Source organism: Cucumis sativus, chromosome 1 (genome assembly GCF_000004075.3).
Source record: "Cucumis sativus cultivar 9930 chromosome 1, Cucumber_9930_V3, whole genome shotgun sequence".
In the NCBI taxonomy this organism is placed as follows: Eukaryota; Viridiplantae; Streptophyta; class Magnoliopsida; order Cucurbitales; family Cucurbitaceae; genus Cucumis; species Cucumis sativus.
The window spans coordinates 2604282-2620654 of record NC_026655.2 but is presented as its reverse complement, the minus strand read 5'-3'; the positions used below and the strand labels follow the sequence as shown (position 1 = coordinate 2620654).

Here is a 16373-nt window from a genome sequence, read left to right as displayed (position 1 = left end):
TTTGTATTGTAATTAAGATTGAAATCAACTATTGATTGAAGTATTAAAATTTGAACATTATGCATTAGAGCATACAAAAACAATTGATTTTATTTATATATTTATATAATGAGTAGTTATGATTATATGTTTATATTGATTTGTATAAAATCATCCAAACTATCCTTAATTAGAAAATTCCAAGGACAAAAGAATAAAGTGAGAAGTTTCTTCCTACTTTATTCATCAAGTCTCAAACACTATTTATAAATTTCATTACTCATTCATATAGTCCAAGAAAAAGGGTGAGGAAATGACAAAAACGTCCTTGTGAACTATTGATGGCAACCAGCATCATTTATTAGTGCGATCTTTGTAGGGTCAATTCCAAAATTATACTATTTTCTTTCGAAACAAATCAGATAAATTTAATAAAATATTTACGACATATACTAAAATTTTTCTATTCCATCACTAATAAACATTCATAATCATTAATATGCTTTTATTAGTAAACTTGATAGTTCGGGATAGAAGTCTATTAATTTTTATTATGGATAGAATCCAAAATTTTGCGTAAATATTTTACTATTTTTAAAAATGCAAGCTACAAAAAGTATTTTTCTTTTTCAAAATAGAAAATTTATTATGAAGTATTTTTTATAATGGAAGTTTGTAAAAATAGTAAAAAAAAATTTAGTTAATTGAATCCATGTTACCTATATTTTTTAAACTGCAAAAACAGTAAATTACTAGCTGATTACCATTAATTACTAGTGAAAAAAATGTATTATAAGCTATTTTTTTTTTTTCATCTAATTCAATTCTTCGTTTTATAAAGTCTATAATTTTAAAAAGAAAAATCATATAAAATGCGTATTTGAGTTTCTTTCATAATCTTAAAAACAAGTTTGTTGTTTAAAAGAATGAGAAAGTGAATTAATTAACAAATACATGTTAAAAGTCAATTGAGCAAATGAGCATTAGCTTATTAAATCATTGATTGTAAACGTGGTGTGAGTTTGTTTTTTTCCTTTGTAATAATATAATTTAATGTGATTTAATTTTTAAAGCAATTTTTGGTGGATGCAAATTGCAAATACACAGCTCATTTGTTTTTTTTGGATCGTTAGAAACGTGTGATCTAACATAGAGAAAAAACAAGGAAACCATGTTAGTGCAATTTCGGCTAGTCAAATTTCTCTCCCCCTACTCTCTTTTTGATCTTACCCCACTTTTCTCTAATCAATGGACCTAACTTTCAAACGAACCTGTAATTAAGGGGAGGACTCTTTGTTTGTGAACACTACATGATGAAAAAAATCGGTGGTGTTTGTTTAAACTTTATATCAACGAAGTTTGAATATCTGAATCTTTTAGTAAAACTGTAGGATACAAAAACGATTAAAATAACAACCATTCATCAAAGAAGGCATTTCCAAATTTTCCACCGCTTCCTTCTTTCTAGTTTTAACTTGTTTAATAAGCGCCCGGGGTGTAGCTCTCTTATCCTTGAGCCTCTATCCTTCTCCATAAGCAGAAGAAATCATGGAGAAAGATACCAACTCCTCATTGAACTCGCCCCTTCTTCACATTTCTGAAGATGGGTTGACTTCCTCTAATGGCGAGAGGGAGAGACGAGTCAATGATATCAACCATAGAAGGCAACAAGTTGGGGAAGAAATAAAGAAGCAGCTATGGCTAGCTGGGCCTTTGATATTGGTCAGTCTTTTACAATATTGTTTGCAGATGATTTCCGTCATGTTTGTGGGCCATCTCGGCGAGTTGTCTCTCTCTGGTGCTTCTATGGCGACTTCTTTTGCAACCGTCACTGGTTTTAGCTTGTTGGTGAGTTAGGTTTCTTTTTGTTTTTCCAGAAAAACTCATAATGGGTTTATTGAGAATGATGCCATTTTGTATTTCATAACTAGTTTCAGCTTATTGGTGAGTTGGGTTTCTGTTTGTTTCTTGAAAAAAAAAAAAAAAAAAAAAACCTCATTTTCTTGATGAATTTTCATTAATGGGTTTCTAAAGAATGATGCATTTTGATTTAATAACTTGTTTCAGCTTATTATTGAGTTGGGTTTCTGTTTGCTTCTCCAGAAAGATTCATTGTGTTGATGAATATGCAATAATGGATTTATTTAGAATGATGCACTTTTTGATCTCAAAACTAGTTTTCCTATAAACCCTGTTGATCTAGTTTTGGGTTTTACCAAAACGCTTCATACCAATAGATTCATAGTTGATCTCCCTCATATGGCTAATGTTCATTTCTTTATCTGATCAATATGGGACTTTAATCATATTCTCAAAGAGTTTTCTTACTTATAATCGTCTTAGTTTGAATATTATCTAGCAAATTTAGATTGGTTGACTTTGAGTTGAATTAGAAATCATCCATGTTACTTAAAATTGTCTTTAATTTGAATATTTGTATAGATGGGGATGGCTAGTGCTCTGGATACATTTTGTGGCCAATCTTATGGAGCAAAGCAGTTTCATATGCTGGGAATTCATATGCAGCGAGCGATGTTTGTTCTTTCAATTGTGAGCATCCCTCTTGCAGTTATTTGGGCTAACACAGGAGAAATTCTGAAATTTCTTGGCCAAGATGCTGAAATCTCAGCAGAAGCTGGGAAATATGCTATTTTCATGATTCCAAGCCTGTTTGCATATGGTTTACTTCAATGTCTGAACAGATTCTTACAAACCCAAAACGTCGTTTTTCCAATGGTGATGTGTTCTGGAATAGCAGCTTTGCTTCACATCCCCATATGTTGGATTCTAATTTTCGAAATTGGACTCGAGATTCGTGGAGCGGCTATGGCCAATGCCATCTCTTATTGGATTAATGTGTTGATGTTGATGCTTTATGTTAAGTATTCTTCTTCATGTTCCAAGTCTTGGACTGGCTTTTCAGTTCAGGCTTTTCAAAACATCCCAAATTTCCTTAGACTTGCAATTCCTTCAGCTTGCATGGTTTGGTAATTCTCGCTTTACTATTATTTTTTTCATCATCATCATCATCATCATCATAAAGATGTTTTGATTTGTCTCACAATGTTCAACAAAATGTTCTCAACAGCTTGGAAATGTGGTCATTTGAATTGATCGTTCTTTTATCTGGACTTTTACCAAATCCAAAATTAGAGACATCAGTTCTTTCCATTAGGTAAATAACAGAAATCACTTCTTGTTTCTTCTTACCTAGCCACCTCTAGCTTCACTGACTCATTTTCTTTTCCAGTCTTAATACAGCGACGATCTTTTGGATGATCCCATTTGGTATGAGTGGCGCTGGAAGGTAAATTTCATACAAATTTCTCATTACAATCTCCATTGTCTTAATCAAGAACTTTACAAAAGACCACTTTCATTTCTTCTTCTTCTTCCATCTCTCCCTCAGTTTTGAAACTAAAACATTGCATATGTGACGAAAATGGAAATATACAAATATAACTGATATGTATATACTAATTCTGTTTCATTTTGTTAGCACGCGAGTCTCTAACGAACTAGGAGCTGGCCGTTCTGCAGCAGCAAAGCTAGCTGGATGTGTAGTTGTGTCAATGGCCACTATTGAAGGACTACTGCTTGCAATTATCTTAGTTCTTATACGTAATGTTTGGGGCTACGCTTATAGCAGTGAACCAGAAGTGGTGGAATATTTAGCAAACATGCTTCCTATCGTTGCAATTTCCAGTTTTCTTGATGGACTTCAATGTGTGCTTTCAGGTTCTCATTTTATCTTATTCTACAATTATATGTTTTTCTTCTCTTATTATGTTTCATTTCATTTGACTCCAACTAGCTTTGAAATGAAAATTGAAGTAGAACTTGAACCAAAAACTTACATTAGAGTTTATAATTAACCCCTTTCCACAACTAGTCAGACAAACTTACCTTACATGTCACAAGTAGGCAACTTAGGTTTAGATGCCATTTTCTAGTTAGGCAGTAAGATGTGCATTCTCACATTCTCACAAGCACATAGACAACAAGTACCACTTTTGTCAAATTTTGGTCATAAAAAATCAACAAAAATGTACAGCAAGTCTTCACAGGATAACTGACTTTTTAGTGCATCTTTTACAATAGATATGCAGTCAAATGAATAATCTCTATTGAAAAGAGAGACAACGAGTTCACACCAATTTACGTGGAAACCCGAGTACCGAGAGAAAAACCACGATTGTTTGTTGTTGTTATTTTCTAATGAATAAAACAATAGGTACATGGGAGAATAAATAGAGTACACAATGGAATAAAAAAGGAAAAGATTTAGGAAAATAAGGAATACATTCCCATAATCTTTCCATAATTATTCTAGGATTCTAACAAAGAAAAAACCTAGAAAAAAGGAAAGAATTCCAACAATCTCATATTGTAGCACTTCGATGGAGCTATACGTCAGACGAATAAATCTGCAAAATAGAAATTCGTTAGTAGTATGTTTAAGACATTTTGCGGCTCTTCTTGGTGTGCAAACAGCTTTGGAATTGCCTTGTCGTCCCTAGAATAAAACAGGTATGTTTGTCGATCGGAGCTGCACTAGAACCGAATGAAAAACCAACACTCTAATGATACTTGCTCGGATTTCAAAATAGAATGAAATAGAATAGGAGAGAACGAAATTAGATAGAACAGTTTTTTAATTCACTTCGATGATCTCAAAAAGAGAACCAAGGTGAGATATATATAGTGGAGCAGGAAAGCTGGTAACATTTCTTAATGATTCAACAGTCAAAAAATGGTTCAACCGTCTACACAAAATTAATTAACAAAAACATAAAGGTAATTATGAGAAACAACTCAAATTTAATTTTAACAAAAAAAGTAAATCTATTCGTCTGATCTTGGACGGACAAGAGTGCATGCATAGAGATATTGACAAAGCCACATTTTTCTATCTTCTCACTCTCTCCAAAACTTGGGCTACCAAACCCATAACCCAAAGTATGGGTATTTAAGGGAAGCTTCACTTTGCTTTCTAAGCAATTGAGAATCCAACTTTGAATAAAATAATAATAGTTTTTATCTAAATAAATTTTCATCAACACTCTCTCTCTCTGATTATGCTTATAGTTAAATGTTAGACTTGGCATTACATGTCTACAGATCTATTATGATTTGAATTGGTGTCTGCACTAGGATTGTTCTTCTACCCTTATGGCCTAACCATCCACATATTTACTTGCTTAAAATGATAAGTATTTTATAATATCTACTTATATGTGCATAAAAACAATGCAGGCATTGCTAGAGGTTGTGGTTGGCAGAAGATTGGTGCATATGTCAATCTTGGATCATATTATATTGTGGGAATTCCATCTGCAGTTTTGCTTGCTTTTGTTTTGCACGTTGGTGGAAAGGTAAAAACAAAAAACCCTGATGATCATATGTCATTCATTCTTAAATTGAATTATACTAAACACTCGTTGTCTCATCATTCAAACTTGTAATGTTACCCTTTGACCTCTCATAAACGTCATTAACCACTCTAGGAGTAGAAATCTTTCAAAATTTCAGAAGAAGATTAGAACTTGAAATGGTGTGGGAGTGACCTAAAGTGATTCGGCTATCCATATCTCCATTCTAAGTCATAATTTCTGTTTTGAACTCCAGAGGACTTCTCTACTCCAAAGATAATTCTAAAACACTTATAGATTTAACAATAATATTCCAACTTCTGAATCCACAAACAACAAAGCTGATAGCCATTTTTATAATCCAACCCAACTCTTACCAACCGTAATTCTACTCTAATCTTTTTTCTATTTTGTAAATGACTCTTAATAGGGGCTGTGGTTTGGCATCATTTTAGCACTCATTGTCCAAGTCCTTTCTCTTGCTACCATTACCATCCGCACCAACTGGGACCAAGAAGTACAATTCCATAACTCAAACTTTAAACTTTGACTTATTCCCTAACTTTAATGCTTCTAATGCATTCATTTTGTTCATATTCAGGCAAAGATAGCTACAGAACGTGTTTATGATGCAATAATTCCATCAAATGTTGTCTCATAAAACTTGAGTTACTTGGTGGAGGAGCTTTGTTTTTGAGTTCTACTTTTGGAAGCCAAGGTTGATAGCTTCTTCCAACTTGACTATTGTTCAAGGATAGCTGAAGATTCTTTCACTTGAAGATCGGGTTTTCTCAATCTTCACGTGTTTAAAAATCATTCAATCTAGATTAAATTACGACAAATTTAGTTCTCCGTAGTTTAAAGAAAGCTAGAATTTATGTTTCGATTGTGGTATACGTTGTGCTATTGGACATATGTAAAAAATTGCAGGTACCACAAGTATTAAAAAGTGAAGGTGGAGAATTAGAGAAATAAAAGTATAGAATTTGGAGGTCATGTCCTTAGGGTAAATATTGGTCAGATCATTATCATCCGTGATAGTTACAAATTTAGCAATTAGATTCAAAATAAGTAAGTATATAACAACATTTTAAAAAGTTTGTAAATATAGCAAAAATTGTCAAATTCTATCAATGATATAAATCTATCACCGATAGATCATGTTGCAAATATTGGTCTATCATCAATAAATCATACGAAGTCTATCCGTGATAGATTTGCTATATTTGCAATTTTTTTAAAATGTTGTTATCTCCTTAATTATTATTCATAAAATGGTCATCAATTGCAATTTTTTTAACTTTTCCATGAAAGTATTTTATTTTTTAGAAAAAAGTTAGAATACTTTTATTTATTTTTTAAAAAAATAATAGAAGTAAAAGGAAAAAAAGAATATTACAGCAAATGTTTAAAACGTTAAGTACTTTATAAGTCTGCATTTAGACCGATTAATTAATGTGTTGTTTTTAAAATATTAAAAATTGACTTAAAACTTTATATATATACTTTTTATGGTTATCAACTTATGAACCTTTCCATTATTACTAATCTATAAATAAAAGTGTAAAGTACTTATTGATTGATGTAAATATTCTTTTGTTGAATTTTGAACTTTATAATTTTTTATGAGAAATTTCCATCAACATTTCTTTAAAATTTGATCTTTAGGGTATCTTTACAACTCTATTTTTATTGTACATATCTTTTTCTTCAATATTTTTATAAATAATTGTCATTGCTAAAATGAGTAAGAATGTTGAAGAAGTGAAAGAAGTGAAGAGAGAATGGAAGAAACAAAAAGGGAAAGAATAATAAAGATTTTTTAAAAAAATTAATGCTAAAAATGTCAACTAAGATTAAGATGAATATTATCTACTAAAAGCTTTACATTTCATATCTTTTACTTTAAATTTCGAATTTTAGTTTTGTGCTTTCGAATTGAAAAAATCACTGATAAAGTCGATAGTCGCAATTATACTTTTAAACTTTTAAATTTAAATATTAAGTCTTCAACAATATTCAGATTAGATTAAAATTGGATCCTCGAACTTAGTTTTAGATTAATATAATAGAAATGCTAATAATTATATTCCTAATTTAGTTTTAGAGTGAAGTTAATTATTGATCTAAACAAATTTTATAAACTTTGTGCATTTTAGAAATATAGGATGGTTTATGGATATAAATATATTAATGAACTTATGAACTATAAGAGGAGAGTTGGATTTTAACATTGAAAATATTTACAAAACGACAATTAAATAATAACCAATCAATTTTTTTAGAAAGAATACATAAAAGGCAATGATTATTATAATAATGTAGAAAGGCGTCACCAAAATTTCCACCTCTGTCATTCGTTCACATGTTTATAAGTATCGTTCCGGCCTCCTTCTTTGTCCTTCTCCGCAAGCAGAGAAATGGTGGAGAAAGGTGCCGGTTCGTCATTGAACTCGCCCCTTCTTCACATTTCTGAAGATGGGTTGGTTTCTTCTAATGGGGTGATACGATCAAGTGATAGAATTCGTAGAAGGCAACAAGTAGCGGAGGAATTAAAGAGGCAGTTATGGCTAGCTGGGCCTTTAATATTGGTTAGTCTATTACAATATTCTTTGCAGATGATTTCCGTCATGTTCGTTGGTCATCTCGGCGAATTGCCTCTCTCTGGTGCTTCTATGGCCACTTCTTTCGCAACAGTCACTGGTTTCAGCTTATTGGTGAGTTGGGTTTCTGTTTGTTTCTCGTGAAAAACTCGTTGTATTGCTCAATATTCATTTACACGGGGATATTTTAAATGATTCACTTTTTGTTATTTTGAATATATGTATAGATGGGGATGGCTAGTGCTTTGGATACATTTTGTGGTCAATCTTATGGAGCAAAGCAGTATCATATGCTGGGAATTCATATGCAGAGAGCTATGGTTGTTCTTTTACTTGTGAGCGTCCCTCTTGCAGTTATTTGGGCTAATACAGGAGGGATTCTGAAATTACTTGGCCAAGATCATGAAATTGCAGCTGAAGCTGGGAAATATGCCATATGCATGATTCCAACTCTTTTTGCGTATGGTTTACTTCAATGTTTGAACAGGTTCTTACAGACCCAAAACATTGTTTTACCAATGGTGATGTGTTCTGCAACCGTAGTTTTGCTTCACATCCTCATTTGTTGGATTTTTATATATAAAGTAGGACTCGGAATTCGAGGAGCGGCTATCGCTAGCTCCATCTCTTATTCGCTCAATGTGTTGATGACTATGCTTTATGTTAAGTTCTCTTCTTCATGTTCCAAGTCTTGGACAGGCTTTTCAGTGAAGGCTTTTCAAAACATCCCAACTTATATTAGACTCGCAATTCCTTCAGCTTGCATGGTTTGGTAATTCTCTTTTTACTATTACTCCTTTTTATCATCATCATGAAGATGTATTAATTTGTCACATAATGTTCAACAAAATGCTCTCAACAGCTTGGAAATGTGGTCATTTGAGTTGACCGTTCTCTTATCTGGGCTTCTACCAAATCCAAAATTAGAGACATCAGTACTTTCAATAAGGTAAATAACAGAGAGACATCAGTTCTTTTTTCTTCATATCTAGCCACCTCTAACTTCACTTACACATATTCTTTACCAGCCTTAATACAGCTGCAATAATTTGGAATATCTCATTTGGCATGAGTGGTGTAGGAAGGTAAATTTCAGACAACTTCTCAGTAGAATCACTATTGTCCCTGACTCTCTACAAAGAACTTATATACGATCACTTTCACATGTTCTTCTATCTCTCCTGAATTTGAAAACTAAAAACTTCGCATTTGTCATTTGTTAAAAAAAATGGATAGATGACCAGTGTAACTGAGATTTCTTTGTTTGTATTTCATTCTTTTAGTACGCGAGTCTCAAACGAACTAGGAGCCGGCCATCCTGCAGCAGCGAAGCTAGCTGGGTGCGTAGTAATGACAATGGTAACTATTCATGGGGTGGTTGTTGGAACTTTCTTCATTCTTATACGTGATGTTTGGGGCTACGCTTTTAGCAACGAACAAGAAGTGGTTGAATATTTAGCAAAGATGCTTCCTATAGTTGCAGTTTCTGAATTTTTCTCAGGTCTTCAATGTGTACTTTCAGGTTATCATTCTATCATATGCTACAATTATATATATATTTTTTCCACTTCATATGTTTTATTTCATTTGACTTCATCTAGCCTTGGAATGAAATTTGTAGAGGTGGAATTAAATGATTGTGATTAGTCTCTACCATCGATATCTGTTCCACATGCTACATCCAAGTTGTCTAGATGACATTTTCTGTTCAGGCAGTAAGATGTGCATTCCCATAAAAACATAGACAAATTAAAAGTACCACTTGTGTCAAGTACTTGGATCATAAAAAAATTAACTGAGTATTGTCAGGATATCAGACTTTTTACTGCATATATTGGTAAATAGATATGTAGCCAAATGAATTTAATCTCTCTCTTGGTCATGTTTATTACTAAAACCTCTTCTTTGTGTTAATATTAGACTTGGGTTTACATGTCTACCCTATATTATAACTTGACTTGGTGCCTGCATTAAGCTTTTTAACCCTTGCGGTGTAACCAAGCACATTTTACTTAACTTGTCTTTCGCATATACTCAATGCAGGCATTGCTAGAGGGTGCGGGTGGCAAAAGATAGGTGCATATGTCAATCTTGGATCATATTATATCGCGGGAGTTCCATTTGGAATTCTGCTTGCTTTTGTTTTTCACGTCGGTGGACAGGTACTTTTATTCTTAGACTAAATTATACAAAATGCTCAGAAACTTGACCCTTCGTTTATAAGTACTTTATTCTTTCAAAATTTGTAATATTACCCTTATCATCTTTTATATGATCTTATAACTATCCTTGGAGTATAAATAATTAAAAAATTTCAAATGAAAATTGAGACATGAAATGATGTGACAATTCATATTTTCATTCTAGTTCAATGCCCTTTCATTCCAAGACCCAATTTCTGACCTATTGTAAATGATCCTTAATAGGGGCTGTGGTTTGGCATCATGTCTGCACTCATAGTCCAAGCATCTTCTCTTGGTATCATTACCATCCGCACCAACTGGGACCAAGAAGTACAACTCATAACTCAAATCTCAACTTTGCTTTATTCCCTAAACTTGTTGAAGTTTCTAATGCATTCATTTTCTGCTATTCAGGCAAAGAAAGCTACAGAACGAGTATACGACACAACAATTCCAAGTAACGTTGTCTCATGAAACTACAGTAATTTTTTGGTGAAGGGGCTTTGTGATTGACACGATTGAGCTCTTGCTTTCTTTTCAAAATCAATAAATTGTGTAAGCCAAGCTTGAAAGGTTCATTTTTTATCAATAACATGGGCTCTTACACAAATAAATGATATCTTAGTTTCCATTATTGTGTTTAGAAATCATTCAATATTTCATTTGTATTATTCTTTGCTCTCTATATTGAATGAACATCTCAAACATAAGCATTGCAAAATAAAGGTGGAGAGTATATATATAAAAGAAGAAAAATATTGAATTTTTGAGTCTTGTTCTTGTTTCTCTTTAGGGATATACATTGGTGATGATTATTATACTGTTCAGGCCTCTTTTGAGCTTGTTAATTCACTTCGTTTTCTGTTTGTTTCTTGGGAAAAGGTTGTTGAAATAAATGATAGTGATCGGTAACATAAAGTTGTATCATTTTATAAATGAAGAAGTTTGTCCGTAAAGCTAAATTACAAAAATTTTAAAAAAAAATTATTCATGAATTTGTAGTTTGTATCAAAAATACATTTAAACTTTCAAAATTTTTAAAAATGTCCTTAAACTTTAAAAAATTGTTATAAAATATCATTACAGTTGATTTTAGATAGAAATAGTTAAAGTTTTATTTAAAAAATACACTTGAACTATTGAAAATTTTCATAAATAACATTAAACTTAAAAATAAGTTTTATTTTAAAAAAATACTATAATTGATCCAAATTTTAGGTTGATTTTCTCGACCGCCAAAATAAACCAAAATTCAATGCTAAAACCAAAATTTTAAATTTATTTGATTATTAACATAAAATGATAAGATTATGAACATCACAAATCTCAATGTTATTATTATAATTAGCATAATGTTAACTACCAAATGAAAACATGTATTAGACTATTAACACATAGTCGAATAGATCAAATGTTGTGAGATTCTTTTTTATTTGACTAGTTATTGTTTTAGTATGTTTTTGGGAGAATTTGTTTTTTTTCTTCTTAATTTCGTGAGATTTTGTGGAATTTTATATTTTAATCAAAGTTTAAAACATTGATGTTGATGGATATCTCGAAATGTTAATTTTACATAAATGTTGATTTCGATAGATATTTCTGGAAAATTATTGAAACAAAAAAAAATATTAGTAAATAAATATGTTATTATTTTCAAATAAATATGTTATTATTTTCAAATAAATAAATATGTCTATTACTTATATTTAAGTCTTTTTTTTGTGTGATTGGTGGATTTTTCTACTATTCAATGAAAATATCAATTATCTCTTCTGTCGAGATCGAACGAAGAAATTTGGTGTAGGGTTTGGATGAATGAGTATTTTTTTTTTTCATTTTTCTAAACTTAAGGATAGTTATAAATTTTTTTTAATAGTTTAGAAATATTTTTGAAACAAAACATGAACGTTTCCATCCAAAACTACCGTAAAAGATATTTTTGGACATTTTTTTTAAAGTTTAAGAACGTCTTTTTTTAACTTTTGAAAGTTTAAGAGTATTTTTGACACAAACCACACAGTTGATGAACATTTTCTTTTATAATTTAACAAATTTGATGAAGAGATATGATATAAATATGTCTCTTCTTGGAATAGAATTTATATAACGATTTGTTAAAGCATATCTACTGTTTGTTGTCAAACCACAAATCCAAATGATGAACCCAAAAAATAACAAAGTGAAGCCGACGTTAGAGCCTCTAGTAAACTCTCTACAAATAGAGGTGAGTTTAATAATTTAAGAGAAGACTTGGAAGAAATGAGTTTACAAGAAGACTTGGAAGAAAAACTTAGCTTATAGAAAAGGCATCAAAAGCTATACTAAAGTCTGATATAAGATTACATTTATTCAAACATCGGATTTATTTAAGAGGCAGTTTGGGAGTTTGAATGTTATCACCATTGCTGAATGGAGGAACGAATAAAAAAAATGAGATTATGAATTGTGAAGAAGATGAATACCAAACCATAATGAACTTAATATTTCAATTCAATCCCGAACACCGGATTTGAATGTAAATTTTGAATTACATATGGTCATAGTTTATATATAATTTATATTTATATGGAGCCATCATCTTCATCTTCATATTCACCTCCTCTGCTCTCTCCTTGTCTGTGAGCAGAGAGAAATGATGGAGGAAGAATATCAAAACTCGTCATTTAACTCACCCCTTATTCACAAATCTGAAGATGAAGTGAATTCCAAAGACGAGAGACAAATAGATTATGAGAATATCAGAAGGAAGCTGATAGCTGAGGAAGTTAAGAAGCAATTATGGCTAGCAGGGCCTCTAATATTGGTCAGTCTTCTTCAATACTGTTTGCAGATGATTTCCATCATGTTTGTGGGTCATCTCGGCGAATTGCCTCTCTCCGGTGCTTCCATGGCTGTTTCTTTTACATCGGTGACTGGTTTCACCGTCTTGGTGAGTTGGGTTTCTGTTTATTTCTTCGAAAAATTACATCTTCTTGCTGTTTCTTTATTGTAGATTGGGGTGATTGAACCATTGGATTTTGAATGTTAATGGTGACTTGTGTACTTAAATTTTATGCCTTGGAACTTTTTCTGGAGGGGTACGTTCACAAGTTTATCTGCCTTATTTTAGAAGACAATTATTTCTGATTAACAATTTTTGGGTCATAAGCGAACAAAGAGGCTGTGTGGTATTGGTTTTGAATTCCACAATTTTTATTTTCTATCCATGATGAGTATATAACAGATATTGATACTCAATCGTTCATGGTTTAATTTAGGATGGTGCACTTTGTTTTTAAGGCTAATCATCTTACCACAAATGGTGTTAATTTGAATATATGTATAGTTGGGGATGGCTAGTGCTTTGGATACATTTTGTGGTCAATCCTATGGAGCAAAGCAGTATCATATGCTGGGAATTCATTTGCAGAGAGCTATGTTTGTTCTTTCACTTGTGAGCATTCCCCTTGCAGTCATTTGGGCTAACACAGGGGAAATCCTGAAGTTACTTGGCCAAGATGCTCAAATTTCAGCTGAAGCTGGGAAATATGCTAAATGCTTGATACCATGCCTTTTTGCACATGGTCTTGTTCAATGTCTGTACAGATTTTTACAGACCCAAAACGTTGTTTTCCCTATGATGATGAGTTCTGGAATATCAGCTTTGTCTCACATCACCCTCTGTTGGCTTATGGTATTCAAAGTTGGACTTGGAACTCGAGGAGCTGCTGTGGCAAACTCTATTTCTTATTGGATCAATGCATTGATATTGATACTTTATGTTAAGTTTTCTTCTTCAAGTTCGAAGACTTGGACTGGCTTTTCAAGGCTGGCTTTTCACAACATCCCTTATTTTCTTAAACTTGCAATCCCTTCAACTGTCATGGTTTGGTAATTCTCATTTCTATTGTTTCTCCCTTTTATCATGATCACAAAGATGGAGTTTCTCTAAAAATGTTCGAAAAGATTTTCAACAGCCTGGAATTGTGGTCATTTGAAATGGTGGTTCTTCTGTCTGGACTTCTACCAAATCCGAAACTAGAGACATCAGTGCTTTCTATTAGGTATGAACTAGATACATCAGTTTTTCAGGAGCAAGCTTGTTTTCTTCTTTTATTTAACCACCTCTAGCTTTGCCATCACATTTGTTTACCAGCCTTAATACAGATTTAACCGTTTGGATGATCCCAATGGGTCTGAGTGCTGCTGCTAGGTAAATTTGCGACTGTCTTTCATAAGAATCTCCATTTTCTTTATCATTAACTTAAAAGTGATCATTTTCATGTCTTTTTCCATTTTTCCTGAATTGGGTAACTGAGGACCTTGCATTTCTTTTGAGATTTCAATGTTTCTACTTTATTTTGTAAGCACTCGAGTTTCAAATGAACTAGGAGCTGGTCGTCCTGCAGCAGCAAAGCTAGCGGGGTATGTAGTTATGACAATAGCCGTTATTGAGGGGCTACTGCTTGCGACTGTCTTGATTCTTGTAAGAAATGTATGGGGTTATGCTTATAGCAACGAACAAGAAGTGGTCGAATATGTAGCGAACGTAGTTCCTCTAATTGCAGTGTCCAGTTTTCTTGATGGACTCCAATGTGTTCTTTCAGGTTCTTATTTTGTAGTTCTTTTACAATCGTATATTTTTCTTCTCTACATATCTTTCATTTCATGCGACTCCCTGCTAGTCTTGAATCAAAAATTGTAGAGGTGGATTCCAATGATTATGAGTTAGACTGCCTTCTGCTAGCATTTGGTTATCGGAGGCTGAGTTCTTATTCGAAGATTGAATTCTCTTGCTATAGTTAGTTCTCGTTTCAGTGATATTCATGATTACTTGAAGCAACTTGCATGCATTTACGCTAATCCCATAGCTTCCATGTATTATCAGTAATCCAACTGGATAACACATAAAAACTCATGACATATTTGAATTCATTGATTGGGGAATATTACAGTCTGAATTTATTACCATGTGCCAATGAACATCATAGTTTAAACTTCACAGTGTTATCTTTTTTACCAATGACTAGCTTGTTGTGGTTTTGATATTTCCGAACCAAGTTATCTACACTTTCTAGTTTCTAGTTGGTTACTAAGACATGAAATGGTAAGGCAAGAGGAATTCTCGAAAAAGCTGTGTCGATTTTGCTCCCAAGAAATCAAACATCATCTTTTCGAAACTCTATTTTCTAGCAGAAACCCCACCAGCAATTTCTTTACAGAGTTTTAAACTTTTTAGGTAAACCTTGATGATCTAACCAGACACATTCTACTTAAGCTGTGTCGATCTTTGTTCTTTGTTTTAGTTAATATTAGACTTGGGATTACATTTATACAGTTACAGATAACTTGATGATCTAACAAGACACATTCTACTTACCCAAAGTAAGGTAATGGTATTTTGTATAATGCTTAAATAAAATGCAGGCATTGCTAGAGGATGTGGTTGGCAGAAAATTGGTGCATATGTCAATCTTGGATCATATTATCTCGTGGGAATCCCATCTGCAGTGTTGCTTGCTTTTGTCTTCCATGTTGGTGGAAAGGTAAAAATGATAATAACAGTTATCTCCATTCTCCATTCTCACCGGTTTACTTCACTTCCTACAACTACTGCTGATCCAGTTTTTAACCTCTCTCGAAAACATTCCTTCATAGGGGCTGTGGTTAGGCATCATCTGTGCACTTGCTGTCCAAACACTTTCTCTTGCTATCATTACCATTCGCACTAACTGGGACCAAGAAGTACAACTTTAAACTCAAATCTCAACTTTCTTTCATTCTTGAGAAATTTGATGTTTCTGATTATGCATTCATCCAATGTTTCAGGCAAAAAAGGCTACAGAACGAGTGTACGATGCAGTGATTCCAGTGAATGCCATCTCATGAAACTAAAGTTTTTCTTTGGTGTAGGAGCTCTTTGATTAGTCTCTTGATGTGAAGTTCTTTGCCTTTGAAAATCAACAAATTTGGAAATGATTACAAAAGCCGCATTTTCACTGATTCGAAGTTGGTTTTCCGTTTTCATGTGTTTGGAAATCATTCTATCTTACCCAATGAAAGCTCAAGGGAAATTACGTAAAATTTTATCTAAATTCAATGCTTAATAAGAGAGTAAGTTGTAATAGAACAGAAGAGCATGGGGCTTAGAATATTTCCCTTGCGAATAAAGATGGTTTGTGATAATTTTCTGAAATATCTTGTTTTCTACAAGGTTCATTCTTGATGGTTCGATGAATCCTCTATAAAGTTCTCTT

General features: G+C 32.6%; 3 protein-coding genes across 3 annotated transcripts; all 3 read left to right on the top strand.

Annotated features, from left to right (window-relative positions):
- Window positions 1–1276: 1276 nt before the first annotated feature.
- LOC101205241 (protein DETOXIFICATION 16) lies at window positions 1277–6347 on the top strand. The gene is made up of 8 exons (XM_011650762.2): window positions 1277–1827; window positions 2422–2966; window positions 3068–3154; window positions 3230–3286; window positions 3479–3717; window positions 5236–5354; window positions 5782–5868; window positions 5953–6347. The coding sequence occupies exons 1-8, from the start codon at window positions 1528–1530 to the stop codon at window positions 6010–6012; spliced, it is 1494 nt and encodes a 497-aa protein (XP_011649064.1). The 5' UTR covers window positions 1277–1527; the 3' UTR covers window positions 6013–6347.
- Window positions 6348–7686: 1339 nt separating this feature from the next.
- On the top strand, window positions 7687–10907 carry LOC101218125 (protein DETOXIFICATION 16). Its single transcript, XM_004137285.3, has 8 exons — window positions 7687–8068; window positions 8182–8726; window positions 8817–8903; window positions 8983–9039; window positions 9238–9476; window positions 9998–10116; window positions 10381–10467; window positions 10552–10907. Exons 1-8 carry the CDS (start codon window positions 7772–7774, stop codon window positions 10609–10611), a joined length of 1491 nt encoding a protein of 496 aa, XP_004137333.3. The 5' UTR covers window positions 7687–7771; the 3' UTR covers window positions 10612–10907.
- Window positions 10908–12576: 1669 nt separating this feature from the next.
- Window positions 12577–16312, top strand: LOC101217888 (protein DETOXIFICATION 16). The gene is made up of 8 exons (XM_004137284.3): window positions 12577–13066; window positions 13463–14007; window positions 14094–14180; window positions 14273–14329; window positions 14485–14723; window positions 15544–15662; window positions 15775–15861; window positions 15946–16312. Exons 1-8 carry the CDS (start codon window positions 12770–12772, stop codon window positions 16003–16005), a joined length of 1491 nt encoding a protein of 496 aa, XP_004137332.2. The 5' UTR covers window positions 12577–12769; the 3' UTR covers window positions 16006–16312.
- Window positions 16313–16373: the final 61 nt, after the last annotated feature.

Excerpts from the sequence above, each read along its gene's own strand:
- LOC101205241 (XM_011650762.2), top strand. The coding sequence starts at position 1,528 with ATGGAGAAAGATACCAACTCCTCATTGAACTCGCCCCTTCTTCACATT. Across the intron at positions 1,828-2,421 it reads TCACTGGTTTTAGCTTGTTG|ATGGGGATGGCTAGTGCTCT; the intron begins GTGAGTTAGGTT and ends ATATTTGTATAG. Across the intron at positions 3,155-3,229 it reads ACATCAGTTCTTTCCATTAG|TCTTAATACAGCGACGATCT; the intron begins GTAAATAACAGA and ends TTTCTTTTCCAG.
- LOC101218125 (XM_004137285.3), top strand. The coding sequence starts at position 7,772 with ATGGTGGAGAAAGGTGCCGGTTCGTCATTGAACTCGCCCCTTCTTCAC. Across the intron at positions 9,040-9,237 it reads GGCATGAGTGGTGTAGGAAG|TACGCGAGTCTCAAACGAAC; the intron begins GTAAATTTCAGA and ends TCATTCTTTTAG. Across the intron at positions 9,477-9,997 it reads TCTTCAATGTGTACTTTCAG|GCATTGCTAGAGGGTGCGGG; the intron begins GTTATCATTCTA and ends TACTCAATGCAG.
- LOC101217888 (XM_004137284.3), top strand. The coding sequence starts at position 12,770 with ATGATGGAGGAAGAATATCAAAACTCGTCATTTAACTCACCCCTTATT. Across the intron at positions 14,181-14,272 it reads ACATCAGTGCTTTCTATTAG|CCTTAATACAGATTTAACCG; the intron begins GTATGAACTAGA and ends TTTGTTTACCAG. Across the intron at positions 15,663-15,774 it reads TCTTCCATGTTGGTGGAAAG|GGGCTGTGGTTAGGCATCAT; the intron begins GTAAAAATGATA and ends ATTCCTTCATAG.